This window comes from Diabrotica virgifera, chromosome 6 (assembly GCF_917563875.1).
Source record: "Diabrotica virgifera virgifera chromosome 6, PGI_DIABVI_V3a".
Classification (NCBI taxonomy): Eukaryota; Metazoa; Arthropoda; class Insecta; order Coleoptera; family Chrysomelidae; genus Diabrotica; species Diabrotica virgifera.
The window spans coordinates 165243235-165267391 of record NC_065448.1 but is presented as its reverse complement, the minus strand read 5'-3'; the positions used below and the strand labels follow the sequence as shown (position 1 = coordinate 165267391).

General features: G+C 33.4%; 3 protein-coding genes across 6 annotated transcripts in view; 1 reads left to right on the top strand and 2 right to left on the bottom strand.

Moving 5' to 3' along the window:
* The window catches only part of LOC114334795 (protein timeless homolog), a 43751-nt gene extending 35010 nt beyond the window's left edge, over positions 1-8741 (bottom strand). Inside the window, exon 1 of the mRNA XM_028284889.2 lies at positions 8516-8741. The gene's annotated coding sequence lies outside the window, so the exon portion shown is untranslated. The remainder of the gene's footprint in view (positions 1-8515) is intronic.
* Positions 1-24157, top strand: part of LOC114342278 (nitrilase and fragile histidine triad fusion protein NitFhit) — a 368011-nt gene that overhangs the window by 150638 nt on the left and 193216 nt on the right. The window lies entirely within an intron of this gene.
* LOC114334793 (zinc finger protein 227-like) overlaps positions 17398-24157 on the bottom strand; it is a 56403-nt gene continuing 49643 nt past the window's right edge. For all 4 annotated transcript variants that reach the window (XM_050654314.1, XM_050654316.1, XM_050654315.1 and 1 more), the window contains one exon: positions 17398-23055. In XM_050654314.1, coding sequence (XP_050510271.1) covers positions 21329-23055 — 1727 coding nt within the window. In that variant the 3' untranslated portion in view covers positions 17398-21328. The remainder of the gene's footprint in view (positions 23056-24157) is intronic.

Genomic DNA, 24157 nt, shown 5'->3' with positions numbered 1-24157 from the left:
CGCTCTTAAGACAATATTTTTTCCTGAAACGGGGAACTTCTAAAGCCGGGTCTAGACTATGTAACAAAACATGCTAATAACAAAGTTGTACAACAAAGTTGTACAATAAATTTGTTGTACAACTTTGTTATGTAACTTGGTATAATATAGCATGAGTATCCAGACTATATAACAAAAAACAAAACAACAACATGCGCATAAATTTTGCAGCATTTTAGATGGATAGCTGGTAGGTTAGGTAGTATATAGAATTGCGTCATATAAGTATGGAGGATCTCTTCATAGCAACAGCAGCTTGTGTAATATTGTGGAGGCGACACCGGCGTGTTAAATTAATATTTTGGATGTGTCCTTCATTAGCAGCTTGAGCAAAATATAGGTAGTGGTACAGCTCTTTTAGCTGATCTGGAAAGAGATAACATAGACCCATCGACAGGAGACATTAAATGTGATGGCAGTTTTAAAAACTTCTTAAGAATAGAAAGTTCTGATTTTGAATTTCTTATAAATGACATCGGCCATAAAATAGGCAGGAAAGACATTTCGAGATGCAATTCCAATAAGAGAAAGATTAACAGTTATATTATTAGCAAAGTATATTTTTTAAACTTTTTACTCATTGTTTCAGAGAGGAAGTATAACATTTGTGTAAAATTTAATTCCTCAGTATTATCGTCTTCACCTGTTCATGATTGAGTGTCACTGTCTGTTTGAATTGGTGTAGCTGGAGAAGTAGCGGATGTAGGTGTAGTGGACGGAATAGAAAGGCTCAGATATATTGTATGATTGAGTGCCTGTTTGAGTAGCTGATGAAGCAGTCTGCATCTGTGTAGCGAATGAAGTGAATGTTACAGGTTTTATGTCTGAACACTCTGCTCTGTAGAGAATAGTATTTATGTCAAATTTAGAGTTGATTTGCACCGATTTGCTGTTAAGGTTCCGCGTACTGCTTTTCTTTTGTTGGCTTGAGTTATAGGCGTACGTGCATTAGTTTTAACTACAGTTTCTGTATCTATTTTCACTTCTATTTCAGTCTATTCATCGTGTTTTTTATTTGTTTTTTAAATCAATAAATGTAGCTCATCCCATAGCAATCCCATAATACTCGTTACTTACGAAATAGCTCAATTAAATGAGTAGTCAGTTCTTTCGACAATTTCATCGCGTAAATGACCCTACGTGAACAGAGCAAAGAAAAATCTAGCACAATCACTCCAGAATGAACAAGGCGATATGACTCCAACGGTTGCTGCTCGCGTAGGTACTATGCCCGAGAATGTTTCAATAACATGTTTTTAGGTGTAGATCAGTCGCGGTGCGGTTTTATAACTTTCTTTGATGTTTACCGACATCTGTTGGATAACATAAAACATGCTATATAACCAGAAAAATGTTATACAACACTGTGTTTTAAAACTTGTTTTTTTTAAATTTTGTAACAAGTTACAAAACTTTGTTATTTAACATGTTTTGTTACATAGTCTGGACCCGGCTTAACGCCGGGTTACTTTAAAATCTTAAATAGGAACTCCTTTTTTTATTTCAGATTTGGATTCTTTGCGTAAAAATAAGCAACTTTTATTCGAAACGTTTTTTCTAATTACGGATAGGTGGCGCTATAATCGGAGAAAACGGGTGTTGGAAATGGAAAATTAAATTAAAATATGGAAAGTCCGCACTAAAATGGAAAATTTTACTTAAATTTTTTGGTTTTAGAACCTAATAATCACAACCCAATAGGTCCCCAAAGCGCTCGAGTGACTGCACATTTAGCATACTTTGCTCCCCTACTATATGTATTATAAATAATATGCGAAGTAATTATTAACCCAAACAACCATAATTCAACTTTTATTTACTAATAAAGAACTGGACGAAAGTGTCACATCAGCTTTTATGAAACACATGAATATTTACATAAAAAGGTATGTGATCTGCTTGAAATCGATATTCCCAAAATCATCTAAAAATTGTTTATACATGAGTACTTTGAGACTCTTGTATGAAATATGAATACCGAAATACGATTAGGAATCTCCATTATGTAATTTTTAAATAATACATAATTCTTAGGAAATGAAAGGTATTATACAAACGTGTTAAAAAATACTACCTACTGAAATTTTTTGATGGCAATAAATGATGAATTGGTTTATCGAATTTATTTTTAAGGTGATACAGTAGCGATCAACAGGTAGCCAAAACGCTTTCCAAGATTGAGGCTGTAATTTTGAATATTTTTTCGAGATATTTGGCACACGTATTTATAATATAATAAAGAATGGCGGTACAGAGCCCAATTTGAAAAATATATTAATATGTGGAAATTACTCTGTAAATAAATACAATATTAAAAAAACGAGTCTGTACCGCCATTAAGAAGAACAAAAAAATACACTTTCTTCAAATAAACTTTTTTATCAGATGCCTAGATTTTGTGTCATTTTGGAACTACTAATGAAATAAAAAATTTTAGTAGTTCCAAAATGACACAAAATCTAGGCATCGGATAAAAAAGTTTATTTGAAGAAAGTGTATTTTTTTGTTCTTCTTAGTGGCGGTACAGGCTCGTTTTTTTAATATCTATTGTATTTAATTACAGAGTAATTTCCACATATTAATATATTTTTTAAATTGGGCTCTGTACCGCCATTCTTTATTATATTACGAATACGTGTGCCACATATCTCGAAAAAATATTCAAAATTACAGCCGCAATCTTGGAACGCGTTTTCGCTACCTGTTGATCGCTACTGTTTCCTCTTAAGTAAAATATGTCATTTGGATATTTTTTTAAACTCGATAGATCCTAGGGACATGTCGGTAGATCGGTAGGATCATCACTTTTGGGAGTTTTGGGAATATCCCAATTGACAACGCAATATACACCGACGCCGTCTACAACGAGCGACGAATCAGAGATGCCAGATTGGGGTACTTTCGCCCATTTTTAGGGTAATTTGAAAGCACATGGGAAAATTTTTATAGGTTGAATTGGTTGGGGAATTTTTCGGGAGGAAAATTGAGCAAACTGAATTGCAATATAAATGTATGTAACATATAACATTATATTAACATTATAACCTATCGAGTATATAAGAAGGAAGAGGGACAGACCCCGAAAATCTTTTAGAGATAAAATGGACGAAGCAATATTAGAAAAGAAACCTGCAGGACTGGAAAAACAGAAAGAACTGAAAATAACGGTCAAGTGAAATAATACAGGAACAACTATGGAAATCCAGGGTGGTCAAGAAAAAACAGGATGTTTCTAAATAAATGCGACAAACTTTAAAGGGTAATTCTATATGAAAAAATAATGACAGTTTGCTCTATAAGCATATGTCAGCAAATACTTCGTTTCCGAGATATGGGGTGTTGACATTTTTCTTACAAACTGACGATTTCTTTATTGTTCTAAAACCGGTTCAGATATGCAAATGAAATTGGATGTGTTTTAAGAGGTAATTATTGCGCATTTTTTGACATAAAATTAATAATTTTATATCTACTGTTGAAATGGTGTGAATTTTTTTAAAGAAAAACATAGTACGCCACTGAGATATTTCAAATAACAAATCATTTTGGAATTACTCGTTCAATTTATGATAAATACAAAAATCTATTATTCCTTTTTTTCATACGTCGTTCGTGCCGTTTTTATGCAAAAAGTGAAACATCTTAACGCGTACAAAGTATTCGAAATAAATTTCTATATATTCATATTATGAAAAAGAACTTGTCAATTCTAATTCATATAGATATACCTGGTTTGTTTTTTTTTTATTTCAAATTACACACCCACGGACACACGACAATGTTGATAAAGCAAAGTTACAGAACAGGAAGACAAAACTATTTAACCATTGAGGCTATAATGACAAGCAGCAGTATAATAATATCACTGACTATTCATAAATTTGTTGATACTTCGTAAATCTGATCTTCGTGTATTTTAAGTATGTATGTATAACATTGTAATACCATAAAAGTGATAGGTATTACCTGACAAATGACCTTTAAAAGCCATAACAATTTTTAGGTTGCATTATTTTTATTAGAGAATTTTTGTGAGCTAGAAATAGTTTTCTTATTGTTACAATTATTTAATATTAATTGTCTTAGGAGTAATCTTAGCCCAAAGATAATCTATAAAGTCCAAAAAAATAATGAATGTAAAAAATATTATATTTTTTTTTTTGTTTAGCTAATGCCTCGACAACTAATGTCCATTGGCATGGTAGGTACGGTAATTTTGAACAGTTAGGTACCTAGTGTCATGTGTAAGTAGTGTGTGTTGAGTAAGCGCCTTGTTACTTTGCAATGTCGACGTCATTGTCTTTGCAAAGAGACGCTAATTTTATCCGAACGTCTGCGGTCCCTCCGGTGAGAACCGATCCCACGAGGACAGAAACTATATTCATTTATTAATTTATAATAAATGAAAAATTTCCGACCCTGGTGAGATTCGAACCCACAACCTTTCGGATTTTTTAGATCCACAGGCAGGCGCTCTTACCACTGAGCCACGGAGGGGGGTAAATATTATATTTATATATCAGCGTCTCTCAAAATTTGGCGCCCCCAAATTCTGGCGCCCCGGGCGGTCGCCCGGCTCGCCCGCCCCTTTATCCGGCGCTGCTTTAAGGCACTAGTGCTTTAAAATTTTTATGGCACTGCAATTCGTATTGATCGTATAGGCAATTTTGATGTAATGTCAAAAAAATATAAAAATGGAATGTCAGTCAAGTTCAAGTAAAAGTTTTTGTAGATATTGTCCTGTAATTACGTTTGTAGAAAAAATATTGCATGATATGTCTGTTAAAAAGTGCATTTTTAAGGCACTCATGTGAATTGCAGAACTCGCTGTCGCTCATTCTGCAAACTTTCACATGCGTGCCTTAAACGTGTACTTTTAACACTTATATCATAAATAACTATTGAAATACTGATTACAAAAATTTATAGTATTTTAAGCCTTTCTGAGAGCATATGCGCAAAAATTTCGCTCGAATTATTTTTAAATGCGTTCATTTTTTTCGAATACTGAGAAAACCTTAAGTATTTTTAAAAAATTTAAACGCAGAAAGAAATATTACTGTATTATCCATGGTCGAAAGTCCTTGAGAACTTCTATAAATATTTATTTTAATAAGTCACAGGGGTGAAAAAAAAATAGTCTGATTTTTAATTTTAAATATATCATTCAAAAGAAACTTTTTGTTCATTATAAGGGACTTTCTGCCCTCGGGAATAATGTAGTTTTCTATTTTGCGTTTAAATTTTTTTAAAATACCTATTAGTTATCTCAGGATTCGAAAAAAATAAATGCGTTTAAAAAGAACTCGACCGAAATTTTGCGCCTAGGCTCTCAAAAAGGATTAAAGTATTAAACATTTTTGTACTGTTTGAATTTATGCGACGATTGACGATCCACTGTTTTAAAGATTGGTTGAACAGATGTTGCCAGTTGTATGGTCCTCACTATGTGTATCGTAAGTTATTCAACAGGGCATAGAATATACATGGTTAGAAAATATACGCCAAAGTCAGCGCCTCTATGCGGAAAATCTCTGAACTAAAAATTGATGTGGACCATACAAAGTGAGGTCCCACTTTTTTTTGTAAAAAAACAGTGTTTGCTATCAGTACATGTCTACGAAAAAGTCTTACATTGATTGACTAAGTGAGGTCCGTATACTGGACCTCACTTTGTACAGGACCTCACTTCAACCGCAGTTTCTTTTGATATGTGGCTCACTTCATACGCTGGGAGTAAATATATATATATATATATATATATATATATATATATATATATATATATATATATATATATATATATATATGTATGGTATTGTTGAATTTTGTTCTAATTATATTTTGTATATTTTTAGTATGTAGTGAACTTTAAATGTAACTTTTGTTATTGTTTTAATACTATAGGTAATTTATGTTTTGAAAACTGATATTGTTTGTAATTTAACTGTCAATGGGGTATCCTGTGTTTTAAATACAGTAGAACTCCAATTATCCGGACTCCAATTATCCAGATCGCCAATTATCCGGATCAGATTGAGAAAAAGAAAAAATCAAGTTTGTAAAAAAATAATTAATTTTATTGTGATTCAGTATTGTGTGTCAATATTACGTAATGTAAACTTTGTCATTTACATATTGTTGTGTATACTGTATTGTTTTTCATAATAAATACCTTATATGTTCTCCATTGTGTTTTGCTGTAATTACGTTTCTTCCCGGAAAAGGCCTTTTTCGAGAAAAATCCAATTATCCGGATTTTTGATTAACTGGATCGGGTCCAGTCCCAATTAATCCGGATAATTGGAGTTCTACTGTAAATAAAAAAATAAATGTTGACATATGGATCAGAGGCATGGACTATCTCAAAGGCAGATGAAAACCTTCTGCTTATATTTGAATGAAGGATCCTGAGAAGAATATTCGGTGGGTGGTATCTGTGAAAATGGTGTTTGGAGGAGGAGGTACAACTACGAGGTACCTATACCACATATGGACGGCATTATGTATAACTCGACCAAGCGCCATTTCTTTAATATCAAGATAACAGCGGATTCTGGTGACACATAGCTAAAACTATCTTGGAAAAAATCCCTGTTATTGTCACGTTAACAGTTACTAAGAAAAACAAAATTAAACCAAGCGACATTAATCCACTTACCATTAAGCGACCATTAAGCAACCAAGAAACGAAAAACTTTGAAGCCATTTATCTCAAAACTACGTTTTGGCGCTTGGTCGAGTTATGCATAACGCCGTCCATATATAAACAAAAATTTGGTGGTAAAGATGTAGTATCCCTTATAAGAATAGGAAGACTAAGATAGGCAGGACATCTAGCAAGATCACAGCAGAACAACCCTCCTAGAAGAATCCTTATGTCACAACCTGTGGGAAGTAGAAATAGGGGTAGGCCAAAACTCAGATGGAAGGATGGTGTAGATGAGGATGAGAAGGCAATGGTTGGTAATGGATAGGACTGACTGGCATAATAGACTTAGGAAGGTCGAGGCTCTTTCATAGGGCTGTAGCAGCATTGATGATGATGATTTTATAATGACCGGTAAAAAAAAGGGAGCTCTGTTGTTACGTTGTAATAATAGAATATCTGTAGTTAAGGTTTAACGAAACCTATTACTAAAATTCAAAATTTAAATGCATTATTTTTCAAATATATTCCATACAATTGTTGAACACATTTGCAAAAAAAAATAACCAGAAACAGGTAGCGGTAAATCCAGACCCCAGAAGTGTCATAGGTTTGCCAAACGGACCCTCAGGGAACATAATTAGTGATCCCTGCTATAAACCATTAGACAAATCTGGACCTCGGAAGTAAACTCTATGTCGACATGGTGTTGTTTTAAATCAGTTTTTTTAACCCTTAACTACAGAGATCCGGTATTTTTTACCGGCGGCCATTCCCAAAATGTGGATTTCATGGTAACCTCACCACTTACAAGTTCATGTGTACCTCTCAGGTAGTTTGTATAACAATGCTAGTCAAAGCGTGTAGTGTGATTTGTCAATATTTTCTTTTCTAGCACACATCAAAAATCTTAACCGGTAAAAATTACCAGATGTCTGTGTTAAGTAAGTATTTTTATATGGGTACTATATTTGTAAATCTGAAATGTTTATATTATTTTTTGGAGTTTTTAGGAAAAAAGTAAAGAAATGGACTGTGGAAGTCATCCTGGACCTTCAATGAAGGTTAAATTTGATGATAAAAATTTTGAGGCCACTTTGCAAAAATGGAATTGCCATTTAATTTTGTGATAATTTTACCCCTTGCCGATTTTTTCTCATGGATGTAAAAATTTTTGTAAATGCTATTTTATGTTTCCTTTGTGATTCTATGTTACGTTTATTTGTTAAAAAAAGTCTAAATTTTTTTTCATAGCATTTATGGCCGTTTGTTTCAATAGACCAAAAATGTTACCAAAATTCTGGTTTAATAGATTATTCTTCAAAAATCTTGTATTATATTATTAAAATCACTCGTTTTACCATTTTTCCCGTATCTAGAGACTCCATAAAAACTCATAATGCAATTTTTTTTTTGTTTTTTATTATTAACTTTATATTTTGACTCTATTTTATAATGACCGGTAAAAAATACTGGGGATCTGTAATTACGTGCTAATATTGGGATGTCTGTAGTTATACAAATTGGTTATATCTTATCATTAAAATATGGTCACATTGTATTTTGAACAATTATGGGATATAAATAAGATATTTAGGACATAGTGCTCTACTTAAAAATTGCTAGAAATAACATAGTGTAGTTTACCACCAAGATCCAGAAATATGATTTTTCTTTGGAAATTGAGTTTTGTTGACTTAAAGACAAGTTTTACTTGATATTTGCAAACAATTACAACAATAAATGAGCAGAACTATTATACATTAGTTCCTACATTAGTAAAGGCAATAGTATACAATACATCTAGACAAAAATGTCAAAACTTACAATTAAACAGCAACAAAATATATTAACTTGTTCATCTATGTCACCTGAATATATTTTATTCACTTTTATACAAAATATTTAATAATATTGTTTTAATACTTTTAGGTTAGGCGGGAAAAATGACACAATTTTTATCACAGAACAACTTCAAAAATTTGAATCCCTTTACAAAACAACAGAACAAGTACCACTGATTGGCACTGATTGTTTTCCTTAATCGGACTAGACCAAAGACCACTTATAAACTGCCACTGGCAACAGTGGCAATTGACAAATCAAATGACCACAAATGGTTCAGAAAACAAAAAAACGTTTTTATTTTGATTTTATATTCTGCTAAAGAAAGTTGTAAAAAACTCTGTATCTTTGACTCTGATTTACTTAAAGGCCCATTAAGGGAGAAATATTAGCCAATAAAATAAAAGCTGTGATAGACCATGACTTCCTAGTGGTGTTATTCTGGGAAAATAGGGATGTTCACAAAAAATTAAAAAGTCATTTCAAACATGTAAAACGATTAAGAAACACCCTAGGAATAATTGTCCAAAATTTCAACAAAATTGAAAAAGCCTTTCTATAAAAAATCTTTATTAGAAATCTAGCATTATTTTAAATTTTAAGAACGCTTCTCTATTGGCCTGACGTCACTAGTTGCATACCCCAAGCGCGCGCCATAGGGCTTTTCATTCACAGTCATTTGTTTCGAGCTTCTGTCATGTGTCACATAATAATATATCTACGTCATACGTTATTGGTATCTGGAATGATACAAACCAAAGACGTATGGCGTAGATATATTAATATTATGTGACACATGACAGAAGCTCGAAACAAATGACAGTCGATGAAAAGCCCTATTCTCATAGTGTTACTGTTTACCTGTTTGACGTTTCAGGTCATTTTATTTTGTTCTCTTCTTGTTTTATCAGGGTTAAAGTGGAGTTTTATAGTGAATTTGTTTAGTTTAAAGTGGATAGACTGTTTTGTAAGGACATATTTTGGGTTTTACAAAAATAAACAAACAAAATGGAAGAAGGTTTTCAGAAAGCCGATTCGTATAAACTACCGACTGTAGTGTAGATGTCAACAATGGTGTATGATTTATTGGCATCTTGTAAAAAAATAAATCTACCACAGCTTTACTGAGTGTATATTCCATATAACTTTCCATGTCTTCTTTAAGCTAAAAAAATAAATGCTTAATATTCCACAAAAAAAATAGAGAAAGTTGTATGCATGCATTGTACGCATGCATACATTGGCTGGTTATTACTTTACCTTGGTTAGGTGTATTAAAAATATTTTTATTCTTCTTCATGTGCCTTGTCCGTTGTGGACGTTGGCTATCATCATGGCAATTTTAATTTCATTTGAGGCGTTTCTGAATAACTCGATCGATTTTTGTCCAAATCATTGGCGTAAGTTTTTAAGTCATGAGTGTCTTTTCTTCCGGGTCCGCGTTTGCTCTCTATTTTACCTTGCGTTATCAGTTGAAGTATACGATATTTATCATGCTTCATGATATGACCGAAATATTTAAGATTTCGTTTCTTAATTGTAAAAGAGATACACTAGCTCGCTTTTCTACTCCTACGGACCCTCAGGAAGGAATATCGGACGGAGTAATTAAAGGTGTACACATCTCCCGAAAAAAAAAATTACAAAATACTGTTAGCAGGAGATGCCAGCCTCACTCCTTTAGGGAACTAATTATGCCCGATGACTTAAGAAGAACCAAGACATCCACACCTCAGGCTTTTATTTTGAGCGACAGTGGAATAGGAATAGAGGATGAAAATCCAGTGGCGGCTCGTGACAATTTCAGTTGGAGGGGTCTGGGCCGCGTATAAATGAAATAAAGAATGAAAAACATGGCTCAAAAAAATATATACAGGTACTGTACTGAACTGACCCAATAACACGCACACACACATACTCATACCACCCCAGCCGCGAGGGACATGTATGTTCCAATGAAACAATGGGACCCACCTGTCCGAAGGTCAACTCGGTCACACTCCGTAATGAAGTGGTACCTATCTGACCCTCAAGCTATACCACCACCTCTCCCCAGAGAAGGACATAATAAATGGGGAGGCTTTGTACTGAACGTTAGTTTGGATGCCCTAAGTAATGGGATATCCTCTTATTACTTTATGTGGTTAAGCCACCTGACTTTATGGATAGCTATAAAAGCTTTTCTCCATATTAATGACTTATAGTTGTTGTTCGAATTACAACAATACTTAAAAACAGAGTGTTTGACCAGTGCATACTCCTAATTCTTACATAGACATGCCAAACATGGACCTTGACCAAAGCAAACATTGATAAAATAATGAAAACAAAAAAATTAACATACACAAAGCAAAACAACTGGGTAAGAAATAAAACAAAAGTCAAAGACGCAGGACAACATACATAGCCAGGCTAAAATGGAGCCTCGCAGGTCATAACGCCAGATAAACGGACAATAGGTGGTATACCACGATACAACAATGGAGACCATGGACAGGAAAGATAGCAAGGGGACGACTCCAGATGAGATGGGGAGATGACATTAAAAATATAGGAGGGACGCACTGGAAACAGAAAGCACTAAACAAAAAAGACTGGAATAAACTGGGGGAAGCCTAGGTTCAAAATTGGACGAATTAAAGGGCAAAAGAAGAACGAATGACAGTTTATTTATTAATTTATTATTTTTTAATTTTATTTTTATTAATATTTATTATTATTTATTTATTACACCTAATCGTTTAATTTCCTTCTCTTCCTCTATCCCTAACTTTGTAATAAATAGTCTACTTTGTGCATTTTAAATTAACGTTAACGTAACGAAACAGAGTATTAACTACACAGAAGGGCCACCGGCCACACAAAACGGGCCCCTAAACATCTTATACGGCCTGTCTAGGATTATTGACGACAGCAGAAGAACATGCAATGCAATACAGCCGGTACCTATTTGGATTTTTATTTCCTTTAGATATTCTTGCCTGTATCTCCCCTTCCTTATGACCATTTTCATCTATTTTGGCTCACAGGTAATTATTTTTTTTGGCTCTTTTGAACGAGTATGTTTTTTCTCCATCTATTTGTACTATGATGTTATTTTCTTTTTGGATCTCTCCCATTATCATATATTTTGCCTTTTCTTCATAAGTCCCAATTTTTTGGCTTCTGTTACTATGTTTTTCATTAACTTTTGTAGTTTTTTCTTGCTTGTTGCTAATAGTGTCATATCATCTGCAAATGCTATGCATTGATGGCCGTTTTTGAAATATCGCTTTTTGCATGTTTATTCTGCTTTTCCTGATTATTCCTTCCAATGTCAGATTGATGTATATCCTTTCCAAGCGAAGCTAGGACAAATCCCCACAAATTATACGTGGACAAAAAATCCCGGACATGTCCCACAAATTTTTTTGGACAAAATATCCTCAAGAAATATTTGTTGCCGAATAGTTCTCTCAAGTTTTCCCGTGAATGCAATTGACGCAAATGTTTTTCAGCCTCAGTGCAAGAGAGATATAGATAGCAATCACCATAAAACCGCTTTTCGGTACGAAAATATTGAATAGCAATTAAGATTAAGCATGAATTGTAATTTCGATTACCAAATGTGTAATTCCATTTTGAAGTTTTCAGTCGAAAACTTCTACATATGCTTCTATAAACATCTAGCTTTCGAGATGGAACCTGTTACTTGCGGTCGGTAATTCGTCACAATAGGTTTGTTTTGCTCCAACACGACCAGAAACCGTCCATGTAACGATCATTGTCCTGCGCAGTACCATGGAACGTATTATTTCGTTCCCATGGAACGTTAATTATCTAGTAACTTCTAGTGTTGGAACACTAGAATCTAGTTCTTAATCGTGTTGGAACAAACCTAATTATGTTATGAGAGTACATACTATCAAGAAAAACAATAATCAGAATTTATAAAATTGTTTTCAGACCTACGGTAACATACTTATGCGAAACATGGGTGCTGAAAAAGTCAGAAACAGACCTTTTAGAAAGATGGGGTAGAAAAAGTGCAAAGAGCAATATATGGAGGTGTGAAAATAGAAGTTAGTGGAGAAGAAGAACCAATAAAGAATTGAACTATATAATGAGCCAACGATCACGACGACGATTAAAGCACATAGAATAAGATATTTGGGGCACATCGAGAGAATGGGAAGTAAAAGAATGCCAAAAATGGTACTCTTACGAAGACGAATACAAAACAAGGAAAGGCAGGCCAACGAAAAGATGGAGGGACAGTGTGCACGAAGGCCCGAAGAAGAGTAACATTAAGGGGTGAGAAGTAGCATTGGACAGAAGGATATGGAGAAAGGTGGTGAAGAAGTGTGTAAAAAGACTCAAGTATAATTAAATAAAAATTTTAAGATTAAAATAAAATGTAATTAGAAATGTACATATTTTAACCCTATGACTACAAGGCCTGTTAAGCTTAATATATAAATGTAGGTACTCTCATATAACATATTTTCAAAAAACATTTGTGAGAAAACTGCTTAAAACAAATTTCACACGTTTTCCGCAGCGTGCACATTCAAATGTCTTTTCAAAGAACTTGCATGAATAAGGTTTCTCTCCAGTGTGCACTCTCAAATGTTTTTTCAAATCATTTGTAAACTGCTGTAATCATTAGTAAACTGCTTAAAAAAATCTCACACTTGTAAGGTTTTTCTCCAGTGTGCACTTGCGAATGAGTTTTCAAGGAAGTTTTAAGATTAAATTGCTTAAAACAAATTTCACACATGTGAGGTTTTTCGCCAGTGTGCTGTCTTGAATGTCTTTTCAAACTACTGGAAATTGCCTAAGACAAATCTCACACTTGTACGGTTTTTCTCTAGTGTGCGTTCTTAATGACTGTTCAAACCAACTGCCTGAGAAAACTGCTTAAAACAAATCTCGCACTTGTGAGGTTTTTCCCCGGCGTGCACATTCAAATGTCTTTTCAAGGAACTTGCAAAAAGAAACTGCTTAAAACAAATTTCACACTTATAATGTTTTTCCCTTTCCTCAGTGTGCACACTCAAATGTGTTTTCAAACTACCTATTCGAGCAAACGGCTTAAAACAAATTTTACACTGGTAAGGTTTCTCTCCAGTGTGTGTTCTTAAATGATTTCTGAAAGTGCCTAGTTCTCTGAATTGCTTCAAACAAGTTTGACACTTGTATGGTGTTTCTACAGTGTGCACTCTCAAATTCTTTTTAAAGTACCTGCACCACTAAACTGTATAAAACAAATCTCACACTTATAAGCCTTTTCTCCAGTGTGAGTTCTTAAATGACTGTATGTCCATGTGAACGAAAATCACTGGGATCTAATTTCCATAAGGTTTGTGCGGGGTACTTTGTTAGTAATAAAAATAGCAAACCTAATATACCATCAGGTTTACACTATAATAATATCACTGGTTCTAGTGGTACAGAAATTGTTAATTTGTTTGCTGAATACTTTTCAAAAACTTATAGTGATAGAGATTGTATTGTGCACGATAATATTTTAGTTTCTGGTGACATCAACTTATCACAATTTACTGTATCTCAATTTGGCATTTCTATTTCGTCTATATGTATATGAAATACTTTCCATTTTGGATAGCCACAAGGGGCTAGGGCCAGTTTTTTGACCGTAAAATGTCTTTCAGCAGAGCGGTTTACTTGGATCAGCGATAAAAAATTTTTAAAAATGGAAAAATCTCACCCAATTAGTCCAATTGATACCGCGACAGGCACTAACCATACACAATAACTTCACTTCCTTTTACTTAGAGTTTATCGCGAACTAATAAGTCTTGTAATATAGGTATTACACACAAAAAATGTCGGAATAAGCGGCATAACCAACGCGAAAACCAAACCAAAAATGCGGGTCGATTTAGACCAACAAATGACGTGAGTTTTTATTGAATCTCAGCCCACCGTGACAAAAAGGTTTAAATATTACCTTTTGCCTAATTGGACATAGATGAATATTTTAGGACCACACGCATATGTCCCAGAGAAATGTCCTTCGATATTAACAAAATAGTGAACTTTTAGGGCAACTAGTTCTAAGATTTATTTGGTCTGGTTTTATAGTTACTAATAAACACGATATAAAGGATTGTGCAAACGAGAAATAAAAGTGTTAAGAGGCGAAACATTTATTAACCATAACGAGTTTGACAAATACGCTGATTAACGATAAATTGTCTTAAGGGGCGGGTATGGTTTGAAATATTTAATTTTTTTATTATTTCAAATAAAAGTGCATACTTTCAAGAATACTCTCTGAAAATTTCAGATTGATCGGAGTAAAATTACCAGAGATACAATGTGTTGCATATCCCTACCTTCGACTCGCTTTGCCGCGGCTTCGCGCCAGCACGCTTGAGCGTAGTGAGAAACGTTAAACAACTCTTCGCCTTCTCTTTTGTCGATTACTCCGCTATTTAAAAAACATATTCCAATGTGTATCACTCTACGATTTGGCAGACAAATAAGAAGATAAAGATGCAGTTGTCAAAACTTTAAGAGGATGGGTACGTATTTTCGGCTGCAATGCTATTCAAATGGGGATTCATTTTTTTCGAATCCTAAGAAAACTTATAAGTATTTTTGAAAAAATTAAACGCAGAATGAAAGATTACGTTATTAGCGAGGGCCGAAAGTACCTGAGAACTACTGTGTTTATTTTAATAAGTTACAGAAGTGAAAAACTAAGAGAAAATTTAGTGATTTTTAATTTCAAATATCTCATTCAAAATAAACTTTTTATTTATTCTAAGGGACTTTCGGCCCTCGGTAATGATATATAGTCTTTCATTCTGCGTTTACATTTTTTAAAAGTATTTATTAGTTTTTTCAGGATTCGAAAAAAATGGACACCATGCCCGTGGTAATATTTTCCAAATCTATGTCTTACAGCGCACTCAGTCGAATAGAATATTGTCAGCATATCGTCAGTCAGACTGTGATAATTTTATATAATTGACATGGCATCGGGAATATTTTGAGTGTTGATTAAATAATATTGAAGTATAGTGTATTTGATAAATAATTGATTTAAAAGGTGAACTTAATAAAAAGTCGAATCCATCAATTAATAAAAAGTTATTTATTGTGTATTATTTGTGGAAGATCTAAGCAGAGAATACATCAGGATAATATATTCTGTGATCCAAGTATTTTGTTGTTAAAGATGTTCAAAATTGTAAGTGTTCCATAGTAACAATATATTATTAAAAAATCACTTATAACACTTTTCCTCTTTTCTAGATTGAGTATTAGTTTTTGTTGTACATATAAATTATTACAATCACTGAATACATAGTTAGTGAAAAAATTATCACATTTATTAACTGAATTAATAATTTGCAATTACACAAAAAAGTTATCCAAGAACATTCAAAAGCCATCTCTTTAAGTTAATGATGACATTTTCAAGTAGAATGACATTCTAGTAATGTTTACATATCCATACCAGTGTGAATTTTACTACACGTAATTTGCCATGTAAAGACAGAAAAAGTAGGGATAGCCGTAAAATATTTGCGAATTATGTACACATGGCCCTAAACGCATTTTTGTCAAAATTGCTTTATCAAATGCGGTGGACATTGTAACTGAAAAACTAGACCGATCTACCTGAAATTTTGCACAGATTTTCTTTACACATTTCGTGAGGTAACAACGTTGAGATATTTTTCGTTTTGGGCTTATTTTTTGTTCAACAATAACAAATTGTTGATTTTCACAAAATTTTTATCAAATATTTCGTATTTTTGAGTTCTGAGTGATACCAAAAATCATTAAAAATCAAAAAAGTCGACGTTGTTACCTCGTGAAACTAATAAGCTAATTAAATCTTTTCGAATTTTTTGATTCGTATGATCCAGTGAAGAGTTCTGATGTCCACCGCAAAATCAATTTTTTTTAGCTGCGTGTGAAAATTTTTGTCACCAATGGCTTATTTTTTAATATTTTGGATTTAATTTTTTTCAAAAACATTCTTAGAATTGTAATTAATGTTTATTTAATTTAAAAATAAAATAATTCTACCACAGCTTCGAAAAAAATTCATAAAAATGTGCTTGATATGTTGATTTCAAACCATACCCCCTCCTTAATAGCGAAAGAGAGAGAGAATCTTTAATCTAATTATTGCAGAGAACGTACTTTCACGGCGAAAATAGGAACAAACACTAACACCTCGCCTTAGAGGCTGCTGGCGAGAGACTTCTAAAATTCTATTCAAATCACTGCATTAATATTGTTCGTCCGCTATAACTTTTCCCATGCGTCACGATTCATTTTCAAACAAATTAAGTCAAAACATAAAGTGAAACGTACGCCGATGTGTGTAGTATATAGTATACAGTATACAAAATGTATATACACATTGACGTTCGTTTCACTTTATGTTTTGACTTAATTTGTTTGAAAATGAATAGTGACACACGGGAAAAGTTATAGCGGACGAACAATATCTTAGTTTACACTTTTTTGTCTGAAAAAGGGCCACACACATATTCTTCTTTGGCAAAGCGACATGCCTTTTACCCCGAAGAAGATAAATAGAAAACATATGTCCGTTATCTTTTGTGCCTACATAACACAAGCTTTTGAGAGAACTAAAATATATTTTCAATCCACATACAGATTGTCCCAAAATTTACAAGAGAGATTTGCAAAAATGCGAATTAATTTAACTGTTTTCACAACAGCAGGCCAAGGAAAAGATGGAGGGACAGTGTGCACGAAGCCCTGAAGAAAAGTAACATTGAGGGATGGAAAGAATTAGCATTGGACAGAAGGATATGGAGAAAGGTGGTGAAGGAGTGTATAAAAAAACTGAAGTGTAATTAAATAAAAAATTTAAGATTAAAATAAAATGTAATTAGAAATGTACACATTTTAATCCTATGCCTACAAGACCTGTTAAGGGCAGCCAAAGTCCGAAAATTGAATTTTTTAAGTTCTTTTGGGTTATGATTGAAAATTATTCTCTGAAATCTTCTCTTTCTAACGATATATAACACATTATAGTAGAAAATATCCATGACAACGTAGAATGAAGTAAACACTTCTGTTGTATGTAGGTATATAATTTATTAAAAAATTCTTAAAATTTATCCACAAGGGAGTGGAAGTACAACAAAACGTTTTCGGTCAAACCGACCATCCTCAGTGTAAACCTGGAAATAAGTGAACCACTTAGATTGAAATGCAAAAGGGTGAAATTTTGACAGTTAAAAAAAGAAAATGTGGTTACTTACGTCCAGTGTACAAGTAATTGAAACTAGCCACTTGAACAGGTGTAAAACCTCAAAATAACATTATTGCTACATTATGAGCTGTGTAGTAATCGACAATAAGTCGATGTCTTAAGATTAAAAATATATCACATGTGGATGTATGTCATCCTTGCTCGGAATTTACACAAGGTTGTGATCAGGTGAGAGGTTAACAACCAACTGATTAGACATATTGGTGCCTGAAAATTCATGACAAGATGTCAAAGAAGATAGGTGGATTTCTCAAATGTCAACCGGAAAATTTGACAGAGTGAATTAATATTTAACTTAATTATTAAATTGGGAATATGCCACTATTAAAAATGTTTGTTATGAATTCTAAGTTGTAAATAAAGGTTAATAAGCTGTAATAATACTTCAATTACTTGTACACTGGACGTAAGTAACCACATTTTCTTTTTTTAACTGTCAAAATTTCACCCTTTTGCATTTCAATCTAAGTGGTTCACTTATTTCCAGGTTTACACTGAGGATGGTCAGTTTGACCGAAAACGTTTTGTTGTACTTCCACTCCCTTGTGGATAAATTTTAAGAATTTTTTAATAAATTATATACCTACATACAACAGAAGTGTTTACTTCATTCTACGTTGTCTTAACAAAGGTATACAGCCAACTACAGGGTTTACCCTTTTAAAGTTTTAAAATATCCATGGTTACAAAATTATTTGTTTTTTAAACATCTGCACTCAACTTACCGTGTACCTATAGCTTTATAGCCTATTAGTGTTTTATGTTTTTGCGATTTTCCGAATACTAGGTTTCTAACTTTGATGTCAAATATCTCTGGATCTTTAGATGATAGAAGGTCCAAATATTTGCGGTAGTTGTAGATAGATAATATCAAGTGCCGCGTGAAGTTTTATTGAAAAATGTACAAAAACAAGTAAAATAAAAGATAAAATCTAAACTTTTTTGGGTTTTTTTGTAAGAGTATTTTAAAAAAATTTAAAATAAATGTTTCTTTCACTCTAACTTTACATAAATCTACGCGGCACTAAACAATCATCTAGTTTCAAAATAAACAAAAAATTAGGTCTATAAGTGCTATGGTTACAGAGCCATGTGACATAATGTTAACATTGTCGTTAAATGGGACTTCGGGTGCCCTTAAGCTTAATAAATAAATAAATGTAGGTACTCATAACATATTTTCAAAAAACATTTGTGAGAAAACTGCTTAAAACAAATTTCACACGTTTTCCGCAGCGTGCACATTCAAATGTCTTTTCAAAGAACTTGCATGAATAAACTGCTTGAAACAAATCTCACACTTGTAAGGCTTTTCTCCAGTGTGAATTCTTAAATGACTTTTCAAATAACTTGCTGCAGTAAATTGCTTAAAACAAATCTCACACTTGTAAGGCTTTTCCCCAGTGTGCACTTGCAAATGAGTTTTCAAGAAAGTTTTAAGATTAAATTGCTTAAAACAAATTTCACACATGTGAGGTTTTTCGCCAGTGTGCTGTCTTAAATGTCTTTTCAAACTACTGGCTTTACTAAAGAGATAAACAAGAGATTGGAAAGAATCACGACCGGGAACATAGAAGAGGAATGGGAACTAATACAAGCAGCTGTGATAGAAGCGGCAGACCTTAGCATTGCGAAAGCAGAAAAAGAAAAGAGAGAATAATGGTTTGATGTGGACTGCAAAAGAATTCTAGAGCAGAGAAACAACGCAAAAATGGAAAATATTAGAAACAACACAGAAAAAAGTAAAAAGTATTATAAAGACAAAAGAAGAGAAGCTAAGCGATTATGTAGGCAAAAGAAGAGAAAATCACTGGAAAAGCAACTAGAAATAATAGAAGAAAACTATGTCCAAAAAGAAGTCCAAAGAAACAGAAATGCAACAGCGAGGGCAAGAAATCGAACAAAAACAAATACAAAAAGCGGAACCACAACAAACACAAGCACCGACAGAAAGGGAGATAATAACAGTAATAAAAGACCTAAAAAATAATAAAAGTGCCGGAGAAAGCTGAGTGCCAGCAGTGATATTAAAGGTAGGAGGAAATATACTGCAGCAGAAAATAGCTGGGCTTATAATGAAAATATGGGATAACGAAAAAATGCCGGAGCAATGGAACACAGCACTCATCTGCCCAATTCACAAGAAAGGTGATAAGACCATATTATGTGAAAATTACATAGGAATCGCACTGTTAGAAGTGGTGTAAGGTATTAGCAAAAATTATAAGAACTAGATTGAAAGCTTATGAATCAGAGATAATAGGAAAATACCAGGCTGGTTTCAGAAAGGGAAGAGGAACAACCGATCAAATTTTTTTGCTAAAGTTATTACAAAACAATAGTTATGAACAAAACCTAGGCTTGCATATGCTCTTTATAGATTTTAAACAGGCTTACGACTCCATCTCACGAAACGGGCTATACGAAGCAATGAGAGCACTAGGAATATCAGAGAAACTGATACGATTAGTTAAAATGACGTTAACCAACACAGTCAATAGTCATGATAGAAGGCAGCTTTTCAAATCAGTTTAACGTCAACATAGGATTAAAACAAGGGGACCCCTGTCAACAGACTTATTCAATGTAGTACTAGAAAAAATAATTAGATGTGCCAATATCCAGACAAGCGGCACGATTCTTAACAGAAGACAACAGTGTATAGGTTTTGCTGATGACTTGGTGTTTCTGACACGTTCAAGAATAAAACTTAAAAAAATGTTCAAGCAATTTGAAGAAGCAAAAAATATGGCCTGACTATAAACCAAGGAAAAACCAAGTATATGGAAAGGAGAGGAGAAAAAGCTGAATAAAATAAGTGGATTACTCTAAAGACAAATGACAAAGATTATAAATTTGAGAAGGTAACTGAATTTGAGTACCTTGGAGTAACAGTTACAAAGAGAGGAGACGAAGAGAGAGATAGATAAACGGTTGTTAAAAGGTAGCAAAGCAATATGCTCATTAAACGCACTGTTGAAGGCAAAAGACGTGTCCGTCGAGGGCAGCCAAGATCCGATCGTATGAAACAATAGTGAGACCAACAATGTTGTATGCATGTGAAACTTGAACAATGAACAAGAAAGTAGAAAAAAAGGTAAAAATTTGGGAGAGAAAAATATTGAGAAAAATTTTTGGTGGTATAAAGGAGGCTAACGGGGAATGGCGCAGAAGAACAAACCAGGAGCTAATGGAGATGTATAAGAAACCTAAAATAACTCAGAAAATCAAGGCACAGAGAGTTAAATGGTTGGGTCATGTTTTACGAATGCCACAAGAAAGAAACGTCCTAAGAGTTTTATCAGCAAGAGAACAAGGGAAGAAAAGAAGAGGGAGACCACGAAGGAAATGGTTTGATGCAGTCCGGACTGACCTAGAAGAAATGGGTACAAGAGACTGGAGAGGACAAGTACAGGACCGCAAAAAATGGAAGAAATTAGTCAAGACTATCGAAGCCAAGGGCCTCTAAGACTTGTAGTGCTGTTATATATTTGTGAGAAAACTACTTAAAACAAATTTCACACGTTTTCCCCAGCGTGCACATTCAAATGTCTTTTCAAAGAACTTGCATGAATAAACTGCTTAAAACAAGTTTCACACTTGTATGGTTTCTCTCCAGTGTGCACTCTCAAATGTTTTTTCAAATCATATTTTTTAATAAACTGCTTAAAACAAATCTCACACTTGTAAGGTTTTTCTCCATTGTGAATTTTTAAATGACTTTTCAAATAACTTGCTGCGGTAAATTGCTTAAAACAAATTTCACACTTGTAAGGTTTTTCCCCAGTGTGCACTTGCAAATGATTTTTCAAGGAAGTTTTAAGATTAAATTGCTTAAAACAAATTTCACACATGTGAGGTTTTTCGCCAGTGTGCTGTCTTAAATGTCTTTTCAAACTACTGGCTAAACTAAATTTCCTAAGACAAATCTCACACTTGTACGGTTTTTCTCTAGTGTGCGTTCTTAAATGACTGTTCAAATCAGAAACCTGCTTAAGACAAATCCCACACTTGTAAGGTTTTTCCCCAGTGTGCACTAGCGAATGTCTTGTCAAGGAAGTTTTATGACTAAATTGCTTAAAACAAATTTCACACCTGTGAGGTCGTTCTCCAGTGTGTACTCTCAAATGTCTTTTCAAACTACCCGCATCACTAAATTGCCTAAAACAAATATCACACTTGTAAGGTTTTTCTCCAGTGTGAATTTTTAAATGACTTTTCAAACCACCTGCTTCACTAAATTGCTTAAAACAAATCTCGCACTTGTGAGGTTTTTCCCCAGCGTGCAGATTCAAATGTCTGTTCAAAGAAGTTGCAAAAATAAACTGCTTAAAACAAATTTCACACTTATAACGTTTTTCCCTAGTGTGCACACTCAAATGTGTTTTCAAACTATCTGTTCGAGAAAATGACTTAAAACAAATTTTACACTGGTAAGGTTTCTCTCCAGTGTGTGTTTTTAAATGATTTCTGAAAGTGCCTAGTTCTCTGAATTGCTTCAAACAAGTTTTGCACTTGTATGGTTTTTCTCCAGTATGAGTTCTCAAATGTATTCTCAAAATACTTATTTGGTTAAACCGATTAAAACAAATCTCACACTTGTAAGGTTTTTCTCCAGTGTGAGTTCTTAAATGACTTTTCAAATAACTTGCTGTGGTAAATTGGTTAAAACAAATCTCACACTTGTAAGGTTTTTCCCCAGTGTGCACCCTCAAATGTGTTTTCAAACCAACTGCTTGAGCAAAATGCTTCAAACAAATTTCACACTTGTAAAGTTTTTCTCCAGTGTGCGTTCTTAAATGTGCTTTTAAAGTACCTGCTTCCTTAAACTGTTTAAAGCAAATCTCACACTTGTAAGGTCTTTCCTCAGTGTGTGTTCTTAAATGGTTTTTCACATTAAATTCATGAGAAAACTGCTTAAAACAAATCTCGCACTTAAAAGGTTTCTCCCCAGTATGCACTCTCAAATGTCTTTTTAAAGTACCTGCTTCACCAAACTGTTTAAAACAAATTTCACACTTATGAGGTTTTTTCCCAACGTGCACATTCAAATGTCTCTTCAAATGATCTGCTTGGCGAAACTGCTTAAAACAAATTTCACATTTATAAGGTCTTTTTCCAGTCACAACTGTCATATGTCTATTTAAACTTTCTCCTTCCGTGTGTCTCGTGTCATTTTCGTCGTGAGATGAATCTTCAATGACTTTCTCCTCAATTTCCAACTTGCTTTCATCTTGGAGTTGACCTAAAATAAAAACCACTATAATGTAATTATTTGAGCAAAAGAGCAAATGAATGCAATAATCAAATTTAAGACAGTAGAAATATGGGACATGTACGATTATGCCAATGAAGTATAAAGATAAATCATTGGATTAAACCTTCATTAATTTACCCGTGTTGACATGCACCCCTTCACCCCACTTGCAAAAATTAAAAAACAAATAGCCCTGATTTATGAACTATCATATTCCGCAAATTAAAAATTTTGAGCTCGTTCCACTGAGCAGGAATTTAATATTTTAGTGGTGGCTGAATTACGAGCTATTTATGAGCTCTTGAAATAATATAGTTTCGATTTTTGAGCTCATCCCCTTCACCCCCAAACAACCCTTTAATTGATTTAACTTAACCTTTCGTGACCGGCTGACACGATCGTGAGTTCATGTTTATGTGGGTATTAATATTAAAATAAACATATTTTTACTGGGAAAGATGATATCAATATGTTGTGTCTATTGTGTATTATCAGAGTAACTGAAATTATTTAACGAATTCGCTCTTAGTTTGCAATAGAATACCCTATAAGATGGCTGTGTATTTTGACGACACAACTGGTAAAGGTAAGTAAATGATATTTAGTTTTTTATAAGTGTTTATGTTATTGTAACGGGGTTGTGGTATAGATAAAGTTTCAACTTCAAGATAATAAACAAGATTTAAGAAATTATTGGTTTGTTTGTAGAGATCTTGTCCCGTAATATTTGAATATAACGATAGTGAGTTGTCGTCACACATTCAATTTTCAATAGCAGGAAATTAAAAATACTAAATAGTTATTGGTTTGACTTTTTATTATTTTTTATCTATTTAAATGATACAAGTATTTTTTCTAATTGTAGGTGTGCCTCTCACTCACGCTTTGGCTCTAGAGTTGTTAAATGATGGTAACTAGTCCGAAATAGAAGATTTAGATGGCGAAAATGATAATGCTTTTGAGGTTCAAATATTTAAAAATAACACCGATGACAAGGATATTGAAGAAACTGTATTGGATGAAGAACCTGTATTGGATGAAGAACCTGTTCCTTCAACGAGCTCTTCTTCAGCAAGGAGGCAATGAAAAG